Source organism: Budorcas taxicolor, chromosome 6, assembly GCF_023091745.1.
Source record: "Budorcas taxicolor isolate Tak-1 chromosome 6, Takin1.1, whole genome shotgun sequence".
NCBI lineage: Eukaryota > Metazoa > Chordata > Mammalia > Artiodactyla > Bovidae > Budorcas > Budorcas taxicolor.
The window spans coordinates 31,973,432-31,999,975 of record NC_068915.1 but is presented as its reverse complement, the minus strand read 5'-3'; the positions used below and the strand labels follow the sequence as shown (position 1 = coordinate 31,999,975).

At 36.7% G+C, this 26,544-nt stretch overlaps 1 protein-coding gene across 1 annotated transcript in view; it reads left to right on the top strand.

The window, feature by feature from the left end:
- GRID2 (glutamate ionotropic receptor delta type subunit 2) overlaps positions 1 to 26,544 on the top strand; it is a 1,620,720-nt gene that overhangs the window by 1,040,847 nt on the left and 553,329 nt on the right. Inside the window, exon 8 of the mRNA XM_052642062.1 lies at positions 13,538 to 13,657. Coding sequence (XP_052498022.1) covers positions 13,538 to 13,657 — 120 coding nt within the window. The remainder of the gene's footprint in view (positions 1 to 13,537; positions 13,658 to 26,544) is intronic.

The following is a 26,544-nucleotide window of genomic DNA, read 5'->3' as shown; positions in this document are numbered from 1 at the left end:
AAATAAGGCTTAGACAGAGTCATTTTCCCTGTTAAAGCACTCACTGTAATTCCTCAGAGGCTTGTTCTCATGGCTACTATAAAATCAGAATTAAATGATAGGAAATGATTACGTTCTAGGTTAATTTCTGCCATTTTATCCTAAGATATAAAGCTTTTCCCCAAATAAATGATAGAATTTAAAAAATAACAATAAAAGAAAACTTTTATTGGCTAATTACTTTAGTTTCCAGTTCCAAACTTGTATAATTTTGGTGATAAACACCACCTTGGTTTAATAAAAATGCTGCAGTGTTCCGCTGTTAAATATATCAAGGGCATAATTTGAAAAGAGATATTTCAGATTGTGTAAAGACTGTATCCTCTTTTTATACTTAAAACTTTTATTAATTCATGCAATTCTAGAATAGCAAGACAAAATAAACTTAATCTAACGGACATGACTGAAGCAACTTGGCAGCAGCAGCAGCAACCTATTTTTTGCAATTTTAAGGTAGAGAAAACTGAGTCTCAGAAAAAAATAAATGAATTATTAAGGGCTTGTTACGCAGCAAATCAGTTTTATATATCAAGATTTCTGGTTTCCTGTTTTATGTTCTAGGTACCATACTATTTATCTGTTTTGTCGTTCTTGGAAGTAGTGTCTGTTTACTACAAATCAAAATTATTGAATCTTCCCAATTGGCACAATGGTAAAGAATTCCTCTGCCAATGCAGGAGGCACAGGACATGCAAATCTGATCACTGGGTTGGGAAGATTCCTTGAAGTAGGAATTGGCAACCCACTCCAGTATGCTTGCCTGGAAAATTCCATGGACAGAGGAGCTTGGAAGGCTACCATACAAGGAGGTGCAAAGAGTTGGACACGACTGAGCACAAGCTCAGCAAAGAAAATACACGCACACATACCAAGAATCAGGGGTAGAGGCACCATGTGTTGATATTGTATCAACAATATTTTATTTTTAATATGGCCTTTTCAAATTCCCTGAAGTTAGTGTGTACATTGATGAGTCTGTAAAAGACTATTCCAAAACCCTTGACTGCATTTTTTAACAACTCTTTGGGTGAAAAGTTTATTTTCACATGTATGCATTCTTTATTATAAGATGCTACATTTAAATGTATATTTTGGTAAGGAGTTTTCAGACTGTGTAATTTAAGTTTGTTGATGTTACTTACCCTACAGCAAGCTTTCAAACATTTTAAACAAAATAAGTAAAGCAAATACAAGCAGGACTGCTCTGGAAGAGAGTGGGAGAGAGTCTCCAGATGGACTTCCACCACGATCAGTTCTCAGAACCACAGTCTGAAAATCAGTTCCCTGGAATATTTAGAAGTCCGTTTAATCTGTTATCCATATAGCCGTACTGCCTTTCTTACAGGTTGTGGAATAGCATTACACCCATGTAACGTGGGTATGTTATTTTTATTTACAGACTTGCTCTATGATTAAATAGCATTTTCTATTTTTTTCTTACTGTTAATTTTATAACAGTTTCCAAAAATACACTTTGTTCATTCATACATTCATCATTCTTTTAACAGATATTGATCAAATGCCTGTAACATGGACTCTATTATTCAATGCTTTTGTATGATTTCCCAAAAAGCTATTTAGAACCTAGTTGTGAATAATGGCTAATAAGTATACACAAAGATATACTCTAAGGTGAGAGATAATAAAGAGCCTCAAATGTGGTAAAAATAGAATTCTACGGAATCTTAGCAGAGTCCACTATGTTTGATGCAAATTGGATCCATGCTTCATGGCTCAGGTATTCCTTTTAGGGAGGACACGCAGCTGAGTTCATCTAGGACCTCCCTGGGCAGAGGGGTTCTGCTCTACTCCTTCTCTGGAAGAGCATGTGCACATTGGCTGGTCATTGCAGAACTGGGAAGGTCTGAGTGCCTGGCCTCCATCTGGGTTAACTATGAAGAGATACTGCACCTACAGACTGGCTCATGGGATCACCTGAGCTGCTGTAGAAGTTGTGTGCACTTAAACCTTTCTCTCTGTCCATTCCCCCTTGTCACATTCCCTTGCACATACTTTCCATAGGAGCACTTCAAGGAACCCTTCTAGACACCAGCAAATCGCCGTCTCAGAGCTGTTTCCTGAGGAACCTGACCCCAAACCAAGAAAAAAATTAGAAAAAATGGCGTGGAGCTGGTAGCCTCTTAACTTGAAAATCAGTCCATGGGGTTGCAAAGAGTCAGACAGGACTTAGTGACTAAATAACATTGAATGTAAAGTTATGGAGAGGCACATATTTCGGGTGGTAGAAGCACTGTAGCTGACATATCTATTGCAATAAATCACATAGACACTGACAAAGATTGATTAATTTACCTGAGTGCACAGAACACGTAGAGTAGTTGAGACTGGAAAAAGATTGAGGAAAGGAATTAATTTTGTAGGTAAATGAAAAATCTTAAAGAATTTGAGGGCATAGATAAGTGACAGAATCAGAGCTGAGTTTTAGAAAGAATATGCTTACATCTTTTGTTTAATTAAAGAACAAATTAAGAAAACTATTACACTCAAAATATGTGGCATATAAAAGCACTGACATTTTGCATGTATTCGATACAAGTAAGCCTAACAAGATTTGATAGATCCTTAAATCAAATATTTCCACATTGGTTTAATTGATCAATTTCTACTAAATCCTTTGTGGTAGTTATTTTCAGTACCTAATGTGGGAAAATAGAATATATCAACTGTGTGTCTATATCTCAGATCTTTCAGTATCAACTTGATCCTTGTTGATACATATTATCCTAAAAGAGATACACTGATACATATTGATATCTAAAAGAGTATTCTTTAAAATGGAAAAAATATTAAAAATAATTCTTATATATTCATATGTATTCATTCAAGTATTTATTGAGTACTACTACCATATGCTGTACTGTGAGATCACAGAAAAAGGAAGAGAAATAGAAATATCAAAAATAATTCTGTGTGATCAGTTTGACAAAAGGGGAGATACCAACTGTTCTGGAAGCATGTGGCTGGAGGACCTACTTAGACATAAGAGTGATAGATAAGCAGAAACATTTGTGATGAATAGGCATTATCCAGAAAGGGGAGAGGAGTGTATTGGATATATTGCAGGGTTATAGAGAATATCTGATGCAAGAGCAATACAGTGTAAGTAGGTTTGGAGGAAAAAAGAGTTTGGCGTATTTAAGCATCTGAATAAAGACTGAGGGGGCTGGAATAGAAACACAACAGGAACATGGCTCTTCATTAGCTAAAACAGATAGACAAGGGAAAGATTATGAAAGGTTTCGTAGACTATGGTAAAGTTCCTAAGCTTTATCTGATGCGCCCTATTTGGTATAGAGTCAGATCCGAAGTTGCTGGAGCAGAAGCCCTGAAGTCTGGGTCCGAGATGCCTCCTTTCCCTTTAAGTCAGTGTTCTCCCCTCCCACAGCGCTGGGATCCCGGCCCCACTGGAGAGCAGTGCTGGAGCAGCAGGGGCCCATGTGGGCTCTCAGAGCATTGTGGGGCATGGGTTACAGGAGGTTGGCTGTAGGCAGAGACCCAGGCTGCCTCTGATGGTGACACCTGTGTAAGTGCCAACAAAGGCTGCCCCCTCCCTGCCTAGATGCTGCCCCCTCCCTGCCTAGATGCTGCCCCCTCCCTGCCTAGATGCTGCCCCAGGTCTGAGTCTCCTCTGTGTTCCAATGCTTAGCTCTTTCCTCAGTCATGGCGGTCCTCGATCCAGCGCAGAACTGAGTCATGAAATAAGCAATGTTGGAGCATTCGATAGGCTCAGGCTGGGGCTTGGGCTAGGTCGGTCGCAGAAAACTGGGCAGCCGCTAGTAGTCTCACACTGCCCTCTCTGCCCTGCCTTGGGAGCAAGCCAGAGCATGCACACGCTTCACAGGCTCAGTGCAGGCTGCCCATAGCCCTCCTCCTCAGCAGCCCTCCACCAAAGGGGCAGGTCTGCCCTTTGTCAGACCCCAGGCCTGGGGAGCCCAGTATCCGATGTAAATTGCTCACGCCCCAGGGAGGATGTCTGCCCTGGTGATCTCACTTTTCCTTTGAGTCCCTTCCCAGGGTCACAGGTCCTAACCTGATTGTTTCTCTTCTCTTCCTACCTGATTACATGTGAATTCTTTCTTACTGCCTTGGTTTTATGAGTCTGTCTGCCATTTTCCAGTTAGTTTTCAGTAAGAGTAGTTCCACTTGTAAATATATTTTTGATGTGGTCCTAAGGGAAGTTTTGTAAGAAATAAGTCTTTCTTACTTCTTCTGTATTCTTACTTCTGTATTGTCTTACTCCTTTGTCCTGATTGATCTCCCCTTGTTGACTTTTAAAATTTGTATATTTAGAGTAACAGTAATATTATATTTGCTTTTTGTGTTAAGCACTGTGTACCGTTTAAAACTATAAACCTGAAAGAGAAAGAAAGAGAATTTAGGAAAACATAATGTGACTTAACAGAAACAATACTGACTTGGAATATGAGATAACTTTTTGACAGAAATGGGTACAAATAAACTTTTTGCCACAAGAGCTTTGAAAAATGCAAATCAGTATCCTTAGAATAATCTTCTTGTGGACCCATCAATCTTTCCTGCAAATTCAGGGCATTTGAATCATAAAGTGGATAAAACAGTATCTATTCTGATTTAATTTAGTTCAACAGACATCTTTTGAGCAAACAGTGTGGTTTGCATATGTTATATTGGACACACAGCTTACATGATCTAGAGGAAGAATATCAGGCACAATTTGAAGGCTTTAGTTCGGGTTCCTTAAATACCTAGTTGTCTGGGCATTGGTTTCTTCTCTGTGATGTAAGTAGTATGACGAGAATGTTAGTAGGTTCCTATTTCCTGCTCAGTTTGCTTCAAGTTTCTATTATGAAGGAATACTTGAGTGGATATGTATACTTATAAGCATGAATATATATGCTTAGTCACTTAGTCTTGTCCGACTCTTGGTGACCCTTTGGATTGTAGCCCGCCAGACTCTCCTGTCCAAGGAATTCTCTAGGCTACAACACTGGAGTGGGTTGCTATCTCCTTCTCCAGGGGATCTTCCCAGCCCAGGGGTTGATCCTGGAACTTCTGCATTGCCAGCAAATTCTTTACCCACTGAGCCATCAGAAGTGGTGAATGAATATATCTATATCTATATACACATATACATATGCATAAATGTTATATGGCAACTCAACTTTTCCTAATCATTTTGCACAAATATTTATGTTTTATTATTTATTTATTTATTTTTGGCATATTGTATTCTAGTACTTTGGAGAAGATAATGGCACCCTACTCCAGTACTCTTGCCTGGAAAATCCCATGGATGGAGGAGCATGGTAGGCTGCAGTTCATGGGGTCGCTAAGAGTCGGACATGACTGAGTGACTTCACTTTCACTTTTCACTTTCATGCATTGGAGAAGGCAATGGCAACCCACTCCAGTGTTCTTGCCTGGAGAATCCCAGGGACGGGGGAGCCTGGTGGGCTGCTGTCTGTGGGGTCGCACAGAGTCAGACATGACTGAAGTGACTTAAAAAAAATTCTAGTACTTATATATAAATTCTGTCTCTTTTTGGAGTATAAAATATAGTATTTTCCTTCTCTAAGGGATTTTTCCTTACTGAAATTAACTGAAGAAACAAGGGCATCAGGAGGAGTATAAAATATAGTATTTTCTTTCTCTAAGGGATTTTTCCTTACCAAAATTAACTGAAGAAACAAGGGCATCAGGACACACTAGCCTTGCTGGGCTAGTTTATTTACCAGGGTGTCTTTAGTTATCAAGCATTTCTGTAGGTTCCAAAACCTAGGAATATGTATAAGGAAATTAGACAAGTGTCATAAATATTTGATGTTTCCTATTACCTTCCAAAAGTATCTCTCAATTACTTTCCAGTTTCAAAAATAGGAATAAACCCTTCAGCCTCATAAGAGAGTAAAATAAATACTTAGTAGATTTTTTTTCTTCTTTTTTCCAACTTATCCTATCCATAAGGGAGCATCAAACTTAAGCCTTTTCAAGAACTGATTATCCAGTGGTAAATTATTCCCAACCATTGATCTACTCTTTCCTCTTCTATTCTGCTTTTTATATTTGATGCACACTGGTATTTCTATATAATGTGTATGATGAAAGCCAAACTAATTTTACTTGATATTTTTCAAAAGGTTTACTCTGGAGGCAATTATTACTGTCAGTTTAATGGACATTTAAAAATTATCTGTATGTGTTATTCATACTATTAATGTCCCATTAGCTTATTTTGTTTAGAATCAGCTGTATCAAGAGATTAAAAGACTGCAACTATGCATGCACAAAGATAATGACTGCTCATTACCACCTGGCCAGCACACATTTTTACCAGTGCTCTAATTTCAACGTTGATCTGGGGATAGATGAAAAAAAAAGAAGCTCAAAAACATGAGAATATTCTTAGGCAACCAAATAGCAGAGAGTTCAAGTCTGAGTCAGTTAAGCAGGGGCTTCAGTTAAAGGGTTTATTTGCTTGAAATATTAACCTCTCAAACATCCTTTATGCTACATGAAGAAAAGTTTTACTGATTACACATGCTAACAGGTCATTAAGAATATAACATAAAGCAAGTAAATTATGCAGAAAAAAAAGTGTAAAAAGATAAGTGGAGGCCATAGTAAATTAAATGTGGGTTCACTGGTTTATGGAATTCTGTAACGTGTGCAGTGTGCACTGAAGTGGCCTATATTGCTCAGTGCCAGCTATGAGCCAGACAAGAGACTGGCCCAGAATGGCTTTGAGTATCGACGGGGAATAATAATAATACAATGCCAGGCAGTCTGGTTATCCAGAGTTTAGAATTTTCAGGAGGACAGCATTTAGGCAATGTAGCAATCATATTGATATGTGTATTGATACCCTCCTTTTCCTGGAAATAAAGTGCTGTCAGAAATGTAAGATTCTGATATAATTGGAAATATTACTGAAGTAGATGTGTGATTGAAAGCATAAAAAGCACTTATAAAAAGATTCCTGAATACCAATAGTTTAAATTACATTTAGTAATACAAGCTATATTCATCAATCAAATTCCTACAGTATTTCTCATTTGGAGATATTTATGATAATCAGATCCACTGTTCTTAAACCCCAGTCTTTAAAACTTTAAGTGATAATTGGGCTCCTTGAACTATTAGTACTGAGTGAATAACAGTATCAGATTCCCTTATCAGAATAGGATAGTTTACCCGTATCAAAGATAAAGGCAATCAAGAGACACTGACAAAGGAGAGAGAGCTCATTTGAAATTCTGCATGGCTCTGCAAGTCCTTTCTCCCCACATCAGACATACATGTATGTTCTGTGCCCATAAAAAAAAAAAAAGGCTTTGAAAGCCTATGTCACACAATAGGGAGCATTTACATTATGAAATATCTTTGTTTTTGCCCTAGAAAGTATAAAGCTTTAGCAGGGAGCCATAAACCATTAGTCCATAGATTTGGAGTTTGTTTACTGTAATAATTCTTTATAATGGAACATCTTGCTAAGGACTTTTATAGATAAGACATTTCTTCCTAGTAAATATTACTCGTCCCTTTACCTGGAGTTGCAGTTGACAAGGGCGTTAGACTCATTTACCTCCTTTTATCTCACTCCCCTGGGCTGCTCTATGAGCACGTACACAAATACACATATCAAAAAGAGGGTGGACAGAACCTAGATGATCTGCTTTAACTCTTTACTCCCCAAATACTAGTCAAAGAAATATGTGCTGTGCTTAGTTGCTCAGTTGTCTCCAACTCTTTGTTACCCCATGGACTGTAGAACACCAGGCACCTCTGTCCATGGGGATTCTCCAGGCAAGAATACTGGAGTGGGTTGCCATGCAATGAAATATAACTGAATCAAATTAACAAAAGCATTTTCCAAAGCTATGTAAATCTCCAAGCATATCAGTTTTGCAATCCTCATACACTTTAGTTGAAAAAAAAAACAGGAGCATGATTATAATTTCTAGAGGAATTATAAACCAAAAAAATTAAATAATCATGGAGATAATCATGATGATGATCATACTAATTATGCTCTCATAATTTATCAAACACTTCTATATTATTTACATTATAATCTGCTCAGGTACATACTATTATTTTGCATTTAACAGATGTAGAATTTCGGACTTAGAGAAATTAAAATGACTTAGCCAGGTTTATACAGCTAGTAGACTCCACTACATTGATAAAATCCAGGAATTCAGTTCAGTTCAGTTCAGTTCAGTCACTCAGTCATGTCCAACTCTTTGCAACCCTATGGACTGCAGCAGGACATGCCTCCCTGTTCATCACCAACTCCCAGAGTTTACTCAAACTCATGTCCATTGAGTTGGTGATGCTATCCAACCATCTCATCCTCTGTCATCCCCTTCTCCTCATAACTTCAATCTTTCCCAGCATTAGGGTCTTTTCAAATGAGTCAGTTCTTCGCATTAGGTGGCCAAAGTATTGCAGTTTCAGCTTCAGCATCATTCCTTTAGGGTGGACTAATTGGATCTCCTTGCAGTCCAAGGGACTCAAGAGTCTCCTTCAATACCACAGTTCAAAAGCATCAATTCTTTGGGACTCAGCTTTCTTTATAGTCCAACTCTCATATCCATACACAACTACTGGAAAAACCATAGCTTTGACTAGATGGACCTTTGTTGGCAAAGTAATGTCTGCTTTTTAATTTGCTGTCTAGGTTGGTCATAACTTTTCTTCCAGGGAGCAAGTGTCTTTTAATTTCATGGCTCCAGTCACCATGTGCAGTGATTTTGGAGCTCAAAAAAAGTAAAATCTCTCACTGTTCCCACAGTTTCTGCATCTATTTGCCATGAAGTGATGAAACCAGATGCCATGATGTTAGTTTTCTGAATATTGAGTTTTAAGCCAACTTTTTCACTCTTCTCTTTCACTTTCATCAAGAGGCTCCATAGTTCTTCGCTTTCTGCCATAAGGGTGGTGTCATCTGCATATCTGAGGTTATTGATATTTCTCCCAGCAATCTTGATTCCAGCATGTGCTTCATCCAGCCCAGTGTTTCTCATGATGTACTCTGCATATAAGTTAAATAAGCAGGGTGACAATATACAGCCAGCAGGTACTCCTTTCTCTATTTGGAACCAGTATGTTGTTCCATGTTCAGTTCTAACTGTTGCTTCCAGACCTGCATACATGTTTCTCAGGAGGCAGGTTAGGAGGATTTGGTATTGCCATCTTTTGAAGAATTTTCATAGTTTGTTCTGATCCACACAATCAATGGCTTTGGTATAGCCAATAGAGCAGAAATAGATGTTTTTCTGGAACTCTCCTGCTTTTTCAATGATCCAGCGGTTGTTGGCAATTTGATCCTGGGTCTCTCTGCCTTTTCTAAATCCAGGTTGACTATCTGGAAGTTCACAGTTCATGTACTGTTGAAGCCTGGCTACGAGAATTTTGAGCATTACTTTGCTAGTGTGTTAGATGAGTGCAATTGTGCAGTAGTCTGAGCATTATTTGGCATTTCCTTTCTTTTGGATTGGAATGAAAACTGACCTTTTCCAGTCCTGTGGACACAGCTGAGTTTTCCAAATTTGATGGCATATTGAGTGTAGCGCTTTCACAGCATCATCTTTTACGATTTGAAATATGACTTCAAAATTTGGCAATCGGGAAATCTGACTTCAAAATTCATGCTGTTGACTGTTAATCACATATGAGAAGAAGACAGGTAATTCAAATTTATAAATTTTTGATAATAAAACTGGATAATAAGAGAGAAGCTATTCAAAAATAACAGTGAAGGATCAGTTTTATTGATTATTGTTGGAAAAATGAAATTGATTAAATATTGAAATGAATGAATGAGGAATAATTTGTTTGAATGGCTGCTATGAGCTCAGTGTCATGTGACAGGCTACAAGACACAGATGAAGCAAGAGATATAGCAGACAGTATAAAATCTGCCTAACTCAACCTGAAGTTGAGTTAGAGATTATGGCAAATGAGATATTTTTAAATACCAACATTACAGAGGTCAAAATGAAGCAGATCAAAGGCTAACAGAATTTTGCCAAGAGAAGGCACTGGTCATAGCAAACACCCTCTTCCAACAACACAAGAGACTACACATGGACATCACCAGATGGTCAACACCGAAATCAGATTGATTATATTCTTTGCAGCCAAAGATAGAGAAGCTTTATACAGTCAGCAAAAACAAGACTGGGAGCTGACTGTGCCTCAGATCATGAACTCCTTATTGCCAAACTGAGACATAAATTGAAGAAAGTAGGGAATACCACTAGACCATTCAGGTATGACCTAAATCAAATCCCTTACAGTTATACAGTGGAAGTGGCAAATAGATTCAAAGGATAAGATCTGATAGAGTGCCTGAAGAACTGTGGACGAAGGTTCGTGACATTGTACAGGAGGCAGTGATCAAGACCATCCCCAAGAAAAAGAAATGCAGAAAGGTAAAATTGTTGTCTGAGGAGGCCTTACAATTATCTGAGAAAAGAAAAGGAGCGAAGGCAAAGGAGAAAAGGAAGATATACCCATTTGAATGCAGAGTTGCAAAGAATAGCAAGGAGAGTTAAGAAAGCCTTCCTCAGTGATCAATGGAAGGAAATAGAGGAAAACAATAGAATGGGAAAGACTACGGATCTCTTCAAGAAAATGAGAGATACCAAGGGAACATTTCATGCAAACGTGGGCACAATAAAGGACAGAAATTGTATAGATCTAACAGAAGCAGAAGATATTAAGAAGAGTGGGAAAGAATACACAGAAGAACTATACAAAAAAGATCTTCTTGACCCAGATAACCACAGTGGTATGGTCACTCACCTAGAGCCAGACATCCTGGAATGCGAAGTCAAGTGGGCCTTAGAAAGCATCACGATGAACAAAGCTAGTAGAAGTGATGGAATTCCAGTTGAGCTATTTCAAATTATAAGAGATGATGCTGAGAAAGTGCTGCACTCAACATGCCAGCAAATTTGGAAAACTCAGCAGTGGCCATAGGACTGGAAAAGATCAATTTTCACTCCAGTCCCAAAGAAAGGCAATGCCAAAGGATGTTTAAACTATAGCACAATTGTGCTCATATCACATGCTAGCAAAGTAATAATCAAAATTCTCCAAGCCAGGCTTTAACAGAATGTGACCTGTGAACTTCCAGATGTTCAAGCTGGATTTAGAAAAGCAGAGGAACCAGGTATCAAATTTCCAACATCTGTCGGATCATCAAAAAAGCAAGAGAGTTCCAGAGAAACATCTGCATTATTGACTATGCCAAAGCCTTTCACTGTGCGGGTCACAATAAACTGAAAATTCTTAAAGAGATTGGAATACCAGACCGCCTGACCTGCCTCCTGAGAGAACTGTATGCAGGTCAGGAAGCAACAGTTAGAACTGGACATGGAACAACAGACTGGCTCTAAATAGGAAAAGGAGTACCTCAGGGCTGTATATTGTCACCCTGCTTATGTAACTTATATTCAGAGTACATCATGAGAAATGCTGAACTGGATGAAACAGACGCTAGAATCAAGATTGTTGGGAGAAATATCAATAACCTCAGATATGCTGATGATACCATCCTTATGGTAGTAAGCGAAGAAGAACTAAAGAGCCTCTTGATGAAAGTGAAAGAGAAGAATTGAAAATTTGGCTTAACACTCAATATTCAGAAAACTAAGATCATGGCATCTGGTTTCATCACTTCATAGCAAATAGATGCAGAAACTGTGGGTACAGTGAGAGATTTTATTTTTGGGGGCTTAAACTCACTGCAGATGGTGACTACAGCCATGAAATTAAAAGACACTTGCTCCTTGGAAGAAAAGTTATGACCGACCTAGACAGCATATAAAAGAAGCAGAGATATTACTTTGCCAACAAAGGTCCATCTAGTCAAAGCTCTGGTTTAGTCATATATGGATGTGAGAGTTGGACTATAAAGAAAGCTGTGCACTGAGAAACTGATGCTTTTGAACTGTGATGTTGGAGGAGACTCTTGAGAGTCCCTTGGACTGCAAGGTGATCCAACCAGTCTATCCTAAAGGAAATCAGTCCTGAATATTCATTGGAAGGACTGATGCTGAAGCTGAAACTGCAATATTTTCGCCACCTGATGTGAAGAACTGACTCACTTGAAAAGACCCTGATGCTGGGAAGGATTGAAGTCATGAGGAGAAGGGGATGACAGGATGAGATGGTTAGATGGCATCACCGACTCAATGGACATGAGTTTGAATAAGCTCTGGGAGTTGGTGATGGACAGGGAAGCCTGGCATGCTGCACTCCATGAGGTCACAAAGAGTTGGACATGACTGAGCAAATGAAGTGAGTACATAGGTGAAAACTGAAGCAATTTACAAACTGTAATAATTTGTCCAAATATATATGATTATCAGACCAAAATTCTAAGTTAGAAATAGTTTAGGGGTGACTCAGAATGTTATATTCATTTGTAAATTCCTAAATAATGTGAAGGCTGATAAACTCAACTGAGAAAAGAATGATAAACAAGAAAGAGAAGTCTGACCTACATTGCCATCTGTTGGAAAAGTGAACATCTGTTAAGTTGAATGAAAGATGAAGCTTGGAAATTCCCAGTGAATCACAATAGCTAGAACTACTGTTTAAGAGCAAAAACAGTGTTCAAGACTAATTTAGATTTTTTTTTTTAACTTGAAAAAAGATATTTAAAGGAGAAAATGCAAAACTCCAAAAGTTGGAAACCATGGCTTTGAAGATTTCCAGTGTAATTCTAGTTCAAATTAGAATGGAATTGTGCTGGAGAAAGAGTATTGTCAAAACTTGTTTCTGGAGTAGATTCTAAGCTCTCTGGAAGTATCTTGTATTTTGACTAATGGATCCATGCATGTTCAATATATGTTGGCACAAATCCTAGCCTGGAATTTAGTATCAATGCAAACATGTCATTATGAGTACCAGTTTGACTCTTTGGGTCAGAATTTCCTTTGCAGTAGATTGGATGGGATTGGATTAAGTGATACTTAAGGTTGCTTACAAAGGTCCGTCTAGTCAAGGCTATGGTTTTTCCAGTGGCCATGTATGGATGTGAGAGTTGGACTGTAAAGAAAGCTGAGCACCGAAGAATTGATGCTTTTGAACTGTGGTGTTGGATAAGACTCTGATGCTGGGAGGGATTGAGGGCAGGAGGAGAAGGGGACGACAGAGGATGAGATGGCTGGATAGCATCACTGACTCGATGGACGTGAGTCTGAGTGAACTCCGGGAGTTGGTGATGGACAGGGAGGCCTGGCATGCTGCAATTCATGGGGTCACAAAGAGTCGGACATGACCGAGCAACTGAACTGAACTGACTGAAAGTTGCTTTCAGTTGCACTCCTATTAATGCTGTGCATCTATTAAAGAATAGCCTGTTAATAATTGCATGCTTGAGAAAATATTTATTTTATAGATGAAAATCATGTTCCTATGACATCCTCTTTTTATTATTTTACGTCTTCAAAAATCTTACATGAGTTTGTTTTCTCTCTTTTAGGGTGGAGTCAGTGGATTGACTGGAGAGCTAGAATTTGGAGAAAATGGAGGCAATCCCAATGTCCACTTTGAAATTCTTGGAACCAACTATGGAGAAGAGCTTGGCCGAGGTGTTCGCAAAGTAAGACCAGACACACTGATAAATCTGCTTTTTCCTATAGTGATATGGTTATGTTGGATTGTTTTCCATGCATTATAGCCACAGTATACATTAAAGTCTATATTATAGTTTGAGAGAAATGAAGAGGTGAGAGAATTAGAGGACCTTACATACTCACTAGAGGTATTAAGCAATAGATTTTTTCTGTGCCTTAAAATAAAGGGAAAGAATAAATCTATTGTTTCCTAGGGAACTAGCATTATCTTCTATTCACTATAATAATTTTATACAGTAGTGAATTTAGTATTTACACAATGCCTAGCTGCTTGGTTTTTAGCTTGTAAGATACACAAAATCAGAATAAGAGCTTTGATAAATTTCATATAATAAGAGGGATAGTCTACAGAAAGTGACATTACAGTATCTCACTATCTGTGTCATGTAATACATAGAAAGAAAATGGTTTGCAGGAAATGAACTCTTTTATATACTTCAGATCACATGTAAGAAGTTGAGTGCCTATAAAGGATCTTTCGTGAATTGCTGGGACAGTAACTTTCTCAACAAGAGATGTAAAAACCCCTGGAGAAATGATTTGTCTATAGTTTCAATACGCCATTTTTAGATATTTTTGGTAGGGAAAAACTTAAGGTAATTGAATGTGCAAACGTAAGTTCATAGCTATAAATCTCTAACTGCATTGACAGTAACTTCTTCAGTAGGTGTTTCTTTCCAGTGCTGAGGTATAGGATGCAGAAAATTTAGACAAATTGAAATTTAGAGTTATTCTAATTAGCAATAAAAAACCTTTCGGTAAATTTATGCTAGAGAAGTTGAAACTATTCTTAATGTGTTTTTATTTGATTTATAATGAAGCATAGCAAACATATATTAATAGACAACTGCATAAAGCACAAGGATAGTTTATTGAATTATTGTAAATGAAATGACTACTACTATGGTAAAGAAATAGAACATATCAAGCATCCTAAAAGCTTCGTTATATTATTTCTCGTTCATATCCCTGACGTCTTTTCTCAGTGGTATCACCATTAGTCTGAATTTTATGGTACTCATTTCTTTGCCTTTTGAATATAATTTTATCATCTAAGGGTACCTTAAATATTCATTTTTCCAGTATTCAACTTATGAATGAACGCATTTTGCATATATTCTTTTTTCTTTCTGTATTCTTCATTTTGTGTTATGTATTCTTGTTGCTACAAATAGTTATTGCTTATTCATTTCTATTGCTGCGTCATCTTCCATTGTATCCGTGTGTCACGATCTACCGTAGCCTGCTTCTATCGCATATACGTTTCACAGTCTACTGTTTCCACTTTTAGGCTGTCATAAGTAATGATGTTATGAAGATTCTTAGACATCATCTTGGCTATATAATATTGTACTTGTGTATATGTTTCTATAGGATTTGTATCCAGAAGTAGAATTGCTGCAACACAAGGAAACATAATCTCAAACGTACTTTCCTACATATTTACCAATTCACATACCTCCACTAGTGCTTCTAATTCACATTGCACCAAATGTGGGTTTTGTTAGATTTCAAATTTTTATTAGATTATTCAATGTATAATGATATATCGTTTTGTTTCAACTTGAAGTTCCCTGATTATAAAAAGGTTCTGCATCTTTCATTTTTCATGTTTTGTTTTGTTTTGTTGAGTTGATTGCCTATTGAAGTCCTTTGGCCATTTTCTATTGAGTTATCTTTGTTTATATAATTGAGTCTAAGATTCTGGGAGGGATTGGGTGCAGGAGGAGAAGGGGATGACAGAGGATGAGATGGCTGGATGGCATCACCGACTCGAGGGATGTGAGTTTGAGTGAACTCCGGGAGTTGGTGATAGACAGGGAGACCTGGCGTGCTGCAATTCATGGGTTTGCAAAGAGTCGGACACAACTGAGCGACTGAACTGAACTGAACTGAAGAGCTATATGCATATTTTGAATATTAATCTTCTGTTATTTATATTGCAAATCGTTTCTTCTCCTTGTATTTAATTTTCATTAGATACAGTACCTTTAAATTTAGTAGAATTATGAATTTGCTCTCTTGCGATTATTGGTGTTTAGTCTTACTCAAGAAATCATTCCATACTATTAGAGTCATAAAAATATTATGCTTAATTATACTCTGAATTATTTACAATTCTATCTTTTAAATTGAAGTGTTTTGTCTACCTGGAATTTTTTGTAGTTTTTTAAAAAGTGTTTATTTTTAAAAATGATTTTCTTCTTCTTACTGTTATTTTAATTTTTTGTTTTTTTGGTTGTGCTGCAGGGCATGTGAGAATCTTAGTGCCTCAGTCAGTTCAGTTCAGTCGCTCAGTCATATCTGACTCTTTGTGACCCCGTGGACTGCAACATGCCAGGCTCCCCGGTCCTTCACCATCTCCCGGAGCTTGCTCAAACTCGTGTCCGCTGAGTCGGTCATACCATCCAACCATCTTGTCCTCTGTCATCCCCTTCTCCTCCTGCCTTCAATCTTTACCAGCATCAGGGTCTTCTCTAATGAGTTATCTCTTCGCATCAGATGGCTGAAGCATTGGAGCTTTAGCTTCAGTGTCAATCCTTCCAATGAACATTCAGGACTGATTTCCTTAAGGACTGACCAACTAGGAAATCAAACCTATACCCCTTGCATTGGAAGCACGAGAGTCTTAATCACTAGGTCTCCAGGGAATCCCTGCAAATTTTCTTTTTCTTTAATACATGGGAAAAGAAAAATATACAAATTTATTTTTAATATAGTATCTTATTTATTATTTATTGAAATTTAACTTAAATACAATAAAATGCACAAATGTTAAGTCCACAAGGCTGTCAGTGATTGAATTCACCAATGTAATCACTACTCTCAAGTTATATAGTTTTTTCATTATCCTGAAAGTTCCATCATTCTTCTTTACACACATAGTTTACCTGGCTTTAGTGTTCATATAAATGGATATTGTAGTAATATGTATCTTATTTCTTTCAACATATTTTAGGTACATTCTTATTTGCATGTCAGTAATTTTTTATTTTTTCATTTATATGGCTGAGTGGTATGAAAGTAATATAGTATCTTTTAAAACCCCCATTTTCTGTTGGTTGCTGATATATGGGAATGGCACTGATATTTTATATTGATTTTATATCCAACATTGTTGCTCCACTCTTTAATTGATAATTTATCTGTAAATTCTTAATTCTTTGCATATCATCTGTGATAATGATTTTGTCTCTTCCTTTCTAATTTTAATATTTTTTATTTCTATTTGCCTAGTACACTGACTAGGTCCTCTAGGACAATGGTGAATGAAAGTATTAAATAACAGTAATAAGCATCCTTGGTTATTATCAATATCAGAGAAAAAGATGCAAACTTTACACTACTAAATATAAAGTTTCTCTTTTTCTTTCATTAACTTTGATCAGATATAGGCAACTTCATGTATTCCTGGGCTAAACCTGATTTTTATATTTTTACAAACATAATTTCATTAATGTTTCCATATTTATATACATTTTTGTATTTACTGCCACTTGCTTAAGGTTTTTACATTGATGTTCTTGACTAAAGTTACCCGAAATTTTCTCTGTTGTAATTTGATACTAAGGTTGAGTTAACCTCAGGAAATGTGGTGGACAGGATTTCTTCTGTTTATATTCTCTATTAGTTATATAAAACTGGAAGAATTTTTTCCTTGCATGTTTGATAGATGGTCTTATGAAGCCAGTATGGACTAGAATTTTCCTTGTGGGAATTTTTAAGTTACTGATTCTATTTTTCCATAGTCGATAAAAAATGAAAATCATATTTTCTAATTCTTTTTATAAACTTGAGAAGTTTATCTTTATGATATTTTAAGGTTTTTTTTTAAATTTTCTATATGTATTGGGATAAAACTGCTAGTTATATCCTTTTAAATATCTGAAACATTTCAAGATCTGAACTTTATTTCTGAATAGTTTTCTTTGTAAATAACATTCTTAAATTATTATTATAAAGCTTCTACTTCTAATAATACTTTCTTCCCTAAAGTATTATTATTTTTATTATGTATTATTTTATTATGTATTTATTATAAAGCATTATTTTTTTTTTATGAATAGAGCAAAGCAATTACCCTTCCATTAATATATTTGGTGAACTTTCTTTTTACTACCCTTTACTTCCAATGTTTCCTGTATCCTTTCATTCCACTTCTAACTCTTAAGAAACTATACAATGCATTATTTGATACCAATGATGGCACCCCACTCCAGTACTCTTGCCTGGAAAATCCCATGGATGGAGGACCCTGGTGGGCTACTGTCCATGGGGTCGCTGAGTCGGACACGACTGAACGACTTCACTTTCACTTTTCACTTTCATGCATTGGAGAAGGAAATGGCAGCCCACTCCATTGTTCTTGCCTGGAGAATCCCAGGGACAGGGGGAGCCTGGTGGGCTGCCGTCTATGGGGTTGCACAGGGTCGGACATGACTGGAGCGACTTAGCAGCAGCAGCAGCAGCAGACTATTTATGCCTAAATATGAGAGTATTACATGTATTTGAATGAAATATATTTGATAATACATTTAGAGTTAGGTCTGCCATCTTATACATTTGCCTTGCCTAATCTAGGTTCCTTTTTTGTCCTTTCTTGCCTTCTTTTGGATTAATATATATTTTATTTTTCAATTCTCTCTTTTCTCCTGTACTAATTTACAAGTTATATACTCTGCTTTTATTCAATAGTTCCTCTAGAATTTACATACAACAGGCATACTTTATCAGCATCTAATTTTAATCAATGTGTTAAACCTCCTCTTAGAAAACATAATATTTTAACTCCATTTACTCAATATATCTACCTCTCACATGATGGATTATTATTGTTCAAGTTTTTAATATTATCCTTTTTATTCTAAAAAGTCTTACTATTACTATCATGTGCGATTAGTATTTATTTTATATATACCCATATATGTTCTACTTTCTTTGCTTGTTTTTCCTTCCTACGTCTTTATCTAGAATTGCTTTTCTTTAGCCTGAAGTATATATTTTTTCAAATTTCCCATTTTGATGGTTTTCTTGTGGCTATATTTCTCAGTTTTTATTTCTGTGAGCATAACTTTATTTCATCTTCTTCCTTCAAACATATTTTCCCTAGACACAGAATTTCAAAGTGCTGCTTTTACTCTTTCACCATATTGATGATATCATTGCATGGGTTCTGGCTTCAGTGCTGTGGTTGAGAACTGCTGTCTCACTGCCAATCATCTTGTTTAATTTCTCTGCCTGATTTAAGGTTTGTCTTTGTTTTTAAACCTCTGCATTTTCAGTATTGTCTCAGTGTGAATCTCACTCTAATGTGCATGGGTATAGCAGATTTATGATAACCACAGCAAAACCTGTGGTTATCAATGTGGGATTTATGGTGACCAAGGAACTACGTAATGCTAAGTACCTGGTGCTAGAGTAAATTTATGAACCTGGAAGAATTTAGCATCAAAAATTACCATTGAGTCATAGAGAATTTCAAAACTGTGGGTGAAAAGTCTGTCTTAGAGGCAATTCACTGTCTCCCCAAATGTATTTATTTAGTGATGAGTTATACTCATCTTGCTTTCCAAGTGGCTCAGAGGGTAAAGAGTCTGCCTGCAACGCAGGAGACCATGTTCCGATCCCTGGGTTGGGAAGATCCCCTGGAGAAGGGAATGGTAACCCACCCTAGTATTCTTGCTTGGAAAATCCCAAGGATGGAGGAGCCTGCTAGTTTATAGTCCACAGGGTCACAAAGAGTCTGACAAATCTAGTCAGATGGAAACAAAATAATTAACCTAGAATCATAAAATATGTTTAGTATAAAAATAACTGAGATTTGGAAAATGAAAATGTTCATGATTCTATAGCAGAAAGTCATGTGTCTTTCTTCAGAGGTTTTGACTTAATTACTTGTAGAATGATATCAGAAAACATTTTTAGACCTCATTACAATTGGGAAATCAGGATTGCTATAGAATGTTACCTAATTTGTAGAAAAAGAAAAAACTAGTACACATTAAGGTATACATATAGAAATTATTTCATTTGCAGGTAAAATCTATATAGAGACAAATAAAAGCTCTTTATGCAAGTATTGCTTAATTCCTTACAAACCTTCCTGTCTTTTCCCTCCTCTCTATTCCCACGGGATGGGAGAAAATATCTGCTCCCTACTGTTATCCCCAAGTTTATGTATAGTCATTTTGCATCAGGTTTCTTCTTTCTTCCAATATCTTTTGTGTAAACTATCACATGTAAGGTTACTATTAATTTTCCCAGAATCTTATGATCCTAATACTACACCATTTTACAAAAATACTTATCCCAATTCAGTAATTAAGTATGTATGTGCAAGGATGGTCATTGAAGTCTTAGACTAATAGAACCTAAGAAGAGTTTCAAGAAATAAAGACAGGTTGGCAATGTAGTTAAACAGCAGTAATATAAAGACTGAAGAGAGTCCCGTTGAATTTAGGAACTCAGGATTCATTAGCAACTAAGGAGAGGCAGTAAAGCAATGAGTTAGGAACGTGGCCGCTAATGTTGGACTGCTCAAATTTTTGTTGTGTTACTTAAAACCGAGTGACATTGAACATGTTACTAACTCATAGATAGGTATAACCTAAATGATTTAGTAATGTGATGCATCCAGAACCATGTCTGGCACATAAAAAAAATGTTGCAAATCATTGCAATTTATTAGGAAAATATCAGTGGAGCAGTAATACCATATGTTTATTTTTTATTTTTATTTATTTTTTTATTTTTATATTTACTTTATTTTTTTCCATAAGTGTATATGCTTTTTTTTTTAATTTTTACTTTATTTTACTTTACAATACTGTGTTGGTTTTGCCATACATTGACATGAATCCACCATGGGTGTACATGCGTTCTCAAACATGAACCCCCCTCCCACTTCCCTCCCCACAACATCCCTCTGGGTTATCCCCGTGCACCAGCCCCAAGCATGCTGTATCCTGCATCAGACATAGACTGGCGATTCTATTCTTACATGATAGTATACATGCTTCAATGCCATTCTCCCAAATCATCCCACCCTCTCCCTCTCCCTCTGAGTCCAAAAGTCCGCTATACACATCTGTGTCTTTTTTGCTGTCTTGCATACAGGGTCATCATTGCCATCTTTCTAAATTCCATATATATGCGTTAGTATACTGTATTGGTGTTTTTCTTTCTGGCTTACTTCACTCTGTATAATCGGCTCCAGTTTCATCCATCTCATCAGAACTGATTCAAATGTATTCTTTTTAAGGGCTGAGTAATACTCCATCGTGTATATGTACCACTGCTTTCTTATCCATTCATCTGCTGATGGACATCTAGGTTGTTTCCATGTCCTGGCTATTATAAACAGTGCTGCGATGAACATTGGGGTACATGTGTCTCTTTCAATTCTGGTTTCCTCGGTGTGTATGCCCAGCAGTGGGATTGCTGGGTCATATGGCAGTTCTATTTGCAATTTTTTAAGGAATCTCCACACTGTTCTCCATAGTGGTTGTACTAGTTTGCATTCCCACCAAATTGTAACAAGTTGAAAAATAAAAAGGAAGGTAATGAGTAGAAGAGATAAGGGTAACCATATTAACCCTGTTTGGCTATGAGATCAGTCATTAAATGACTTAGTGAAATGGAGGAGAATACTTTTCAGAATATAAGAGAGATGAGTATGCTTGAATGCTCACAGATCAAGGCTGTAGGGAGTAAGAGAAAGATGATAAAGGAAAGTCAGGTGATCATTGATAGATTGTCCAAGAGAAAGAGAGACAGTTGGATCCAGAATTAGGTGGAATGTTTAATCTTAGGCACCAAGAATATAATTTTCCTTAGTAATGGGAGAAGGAAGTAAATAGAGAATGGTGTATTTACAAACAAGTTACCATGGGTGCTATCAAGAAGTTAAGGGAATTGTTAAGAAATATGTCCTCTCTTTTTTTTTTTTTTTTGAGGAAAGGGTGGTGAGATTATCTGCTAAGAGAAAAAGTATACCAGAAAACATTAGAGATAATGAGGTTGGAATTTTATAGATAGTGAATAAGTTTTAAAAGAGCTACAGTAGCAAAACAGAGAGAGGTAATTAGGGAACATGGAAGAATTGCCAGATAGAACTATTGGTTCATATGAAGTCAGAGACCAGAAATTCACTGTAGCATTAATCTACATGGCTGTGTATGTTTTATGCATCAGCTTTCAGTGGACAGAATGAATTTGCATTGATGGGGGGATAGGATTTCACCAGAAGGGTTTTGTTTTGTTTTATTGTTTCTGATTGCAGTAAAGTCAGGGGATGAGAAGGACATTGGGCAGGAGAACGGCTGAGATGACAAAGCATGAAATCTCATTTGGACATGTATCTACTGAGAGCAGGATGAGGCTCAACAATAGGGAGAAAGCGTAACTTAAGAGAGTAGAGCCCACAGCAAGTCTGAAGAAACTGATGTTGATTGGATTAAGTTGAAAGAGCTTCAGGGCCAGGAAGCTTTATTGGAGGAGAGAGACATCTAAATTCGTAATTGGAAATATGAATAGCTTCTTTGTTGTTGTTCAGTCACTCAGTGTGTCCAGCTCTTTGTGACCCCATGAACTGCAGCATCTCAGGCTTCCCTGTCCTTCACCATCTCCCAGAGCTTGCTAAAACTCATGGCCACCGAGTCAGTGATGCTTTCTAACCAGCTTGTCCTCTGTCATCCCCTTCTCCTGCATTCAATCTTTCCCAGCATCAGCGTCTTTTCTAATGAGTTGGCTCTTTGCATCAGATGGCCAAATATTGGAGCTTCAGCTTCAGCATAATTCCTTCCATGAATGTTTAGGACTGATTGGTTTGATCTCTTTGCAGACCAAGAGACTCTCAAGAGTCTTCTCCAATACCACATTTCAAAAGGATCAGTTTTTCAGCACTCAGCCTTCTTTATGGTCCAGCTCTCACACCCATACATAAAAACCATAGCTTTGACTATGTGAACCTTTGTCGGCAAAGTAATGTCTCTGCTATTTTAATAAACTGTCCAAGTTTTTCATAGCTTTTCTTCCAAGGAGCAAGTGTCTTTTAATTTTATGGCTGCAGTCACCATGTGCAGTGATTTTGGAGCTCAAGAAAATGAAGTCTGTCAGTGTTTCTTTTGTTTCCCTATCTATTTGCCATGAAGTGATGGGACCAGATGCCATGATCTTAGTTTTTTGAATGTCGAGTTTTAAGCCAACTTTTCACTCTCTTCTTTCATTTCATCAAGAGGCTCTTTATTTCCTCTTTGCTTTCTGACATAAGGGTGGTGTCATCGGCATATCTGAAGTTATTGATATTTCTCCCAGCAATCTTGATTCCAGCTTGTGCTTTATCCAGCGTAGCATTTCTCATGATGTACTCTGCATGTAAGTTAAATAAGCAAGGTGACAATATACAGCCTTGACGTACTCTTTTCCCAATTTGGAACCAGTCTGTTCTTCCATGTCTGGTTCTAACTTTTGCTTCTTGACCTGCATACAGATTTCTTAGGAAGCAGGTAAGGTGGTCTGGCATTTCCATATGTTTAAGAATGTTCCACTGTTTGTTGTGACCCACATAATCAAAGGCTTTGGCATAGTCAATAGTGCAGAAATAGATGTTTTCCTGGAACTCTCCTGCTTTTTCAGTGACCCAGTGGATGTTGGCAATTTGATCTCTGGTTCCTCTGCCTTTTCTAAATCTAGCTTGATCATCTGGAAGTTCTCAGTTCATGTCCTGCTGAAGCCTAGCTTGGAGAAATTTGAGCAATATTCTGCTCGCGTGTGAGATGAGGGCAATTGTGCAGTGGTTTGTACATTCTTTGGCATTGCTTTTATTGGGGGTTGGAATGAAAATCCAAAGAAAGGCATTCCAGGACTGGAATGACCTTTTCCAGTCCTGTGGCCACTGCTGAGTTTTCCAAATTTGCTGGCATATAGAGTGTGGCACTTTCCCAGCATCATGTTTTAGGATTTGAAGTAGCTCAACTGGAATTCCATCACTTCCACTAGCTTTGTCCATAGCGATGCTTCCTTAGGCCCACTTGACCTTGCATTCCAGTTTGTCTGGCTCCAGGTGAGTGAGCTCACCATCGTGGCTATCTGCATCATTAAGATCTCTTTTTTTTTTTTTTTTGTATAGTTCCTCTGTGTATTCTTTCCACCTCTTCCTAATATTTTCTGCTTCTGTTAGGTTCATACTGTTTCTGTCCCTTATTGTGCCCATCTTTACATGAAATATTCCCTTGGTATCTCTAATTTTCTTGAAGGGATCTCTAGTCTTTCCCATTCTGTTGTTTTCCTTTATTTCTTTGCATTGTTCACTTAGGAAGGCTCTCTTATCTCTCCTTGCAATTCATTAGAACTCTAAATTCAGATGAGTATATCTTTCCTTTCTTCCTTTGCCTTTTGCTTCTCTTGTTATTTGTAAGGCCTCCTCAACCATTTTGCCTTTTTGCATTTCTTTTCCTTGGGGATGCCTTCTAGAAAATGAAAAATTCATAATTGTAAAGTTGACAGAAGTGGGCTTCATTTCACCTTCTAAGATCAGTATAGTTCCAAGATCAGTGTAGTTGCTTCCCCATACTCTGAATTTAGTCTGTATTGTTATCTATGCCATTCAATTGAAATGAGTCATGTACTTCAAATTAAATGTACTTTATTCCTAAATAATATTAAAGAACTCCTGTTTATGTTTCTATTTTTCGACTCCCAAATTGTATTGAAGCATTCCAGTATATTGACATTATATAAATATTATGTGAAAGAGACTGTAAATATTTACCGTGCCTTTTACATTTTTGACACTTAAATTATTTAAGCATTCTTAATTTAAAAATATTTATTCATTTTTATAACTCAAATGTTTTTCTATCAAGCTGCAATTTTTTAAATTAATTACTGAATTTATAAAACTTCAAATCTAGCTCTCAAGTAACTTTAAGAGTATTATGAATTTTTAGAAGGCAATGGCAACCCACTCCAGTACTCTTGCCTGGAAAATCCCATGGATGGAGGAGCCTGGTAGGCTGCAGTCCATGGGGTCGCAAAGAGTCGGACACTTACTGAGCGACTTCCCTTTCACTTTTCACTTTCATGCATTGGAGAAGGAAATGGCAACCCACTCTAGTGTTCTCGGCTGGAGAATCCCAGGGACGGGGGAGCCTGGTGGGCTGCCATCTATGGGGTCACACAGTTGGACGCGACTGAAGCGACTTAGCAGCAGCAGCAGCAGCTTTATTTATAAATGGAGCAATTCCTTCACATGGACCTAAATACATGTATAATATCATCGAAGATACTTATCAAGATAAAGCATTGCCAAGAAAATAATTACAGTATAGATCTACTAGACATGTGTTTAAAATTAAGGTTCCACTACCAGTATCTCCATGTCTTAAAAAGAGTGAATGGCTTTCCAAATGATGAACTGTCAAGCTGTCAGTGTTTATTCTGTTGCCAGTGGCTAAGTGTATACAATGCCTGCATCCTTATCACCTTGAGCAGGGGTACTGTCAGTTTTCATAAGCTAACCTGGGTTGTTTCTGTGTAGAATTTTAATGTGAGATTGACCATTTTCCAAATTTTGGGTAAGTCTTGGCCCTCTTGACATTGTATGATTAGAGTTTTTTTTTTTTTTTTAATTTGCTAAAAGTATAAAAAGGATTATTTAATTTTTACTCATGATGATAAAATGAAGGGTTTTCCTGATTTGATGTTTTCTACACGTTCTTTTACTTTGATGTCAGGTGGTGATTCATTCAGTGGATGGTGTATTCAAGGTGTTAGACACTGTGTATCCTTGAAGATAAATTAGGAGAGCCTCAAAGCCAAATTTTGAAATCAAAGTTTTCTTTATCCTTAAACTTTCTCCAAGACTATGGTTGTTCCTGTTTCTTTTCATCACAATACAAAATTTCCAGGAAGAAGAAGAATTTAAGGAGTAATATCTTACCCAATCTTCTAAAACTAAGTTTATTAGAAGACATTAAAGTACAAATTAAATTAAGTCGTTAATTTAAAGGATCAATTTGTGTTTTGTTTTTCCTTAGAAGATGAATTTTACACAATATTTTTTGTTGGTGGTGCTTTTTTTTGCTTATGTATCTGAAGTCTTCTTTGGTTTGGTTTTGCTAATGCTTCACTTTTTATTGTGAAGACTGAGCTTCAGCATTAAAATTTAATACTGTAGATTTAATGTTTTTGAACTTTATCACAAACAGGAAAACAGGGCCAGGGAAAATAGATTAAAACTGGCTTCATAACCAATCTTAATTGTACAATAATGCTTATTCTCTTCATAAAATTGTTTCGTCCTGTAAGCAGATGAAATAAAATGGTACAGCAGTGATATTCTAGCTCCCAGGTATAATCGTTTTTTAGATCTGTTTAGAATCTTTACTCAGGTTCTCCAACATTAAATCCACAAATGTAAAACCTACAGCTCTTCATTCTTGAGAAAACTTAATGTACCATTTTTGCAAAAGATATTATATATAGATTGCCACTGGTCCATTTTTAATGCAATGTTTTCCTGCCTTGTATTTAGAAAGAGGAAAAAACAGCCTTGCCTTAAAGTGGTCAGTTATTTAATAAAATACTGGTATTCTTCAGTATTGTATTTGTATTCTGATTCTACGATATATAAAATAACATTTTCCTTTTTGTAATACCCTGTTTTATGTTTCTCTCTAGCATTTTTTGTAAACTGAAATTATATATATATATGTAGTTATATATATATATATGTAGTTATATGTATAATCCTCACATATGTATATATAATTGTATACATATACTATATACTATATACATATACTATATACATATACTATATACATATACTATATAATTGTATACATATACT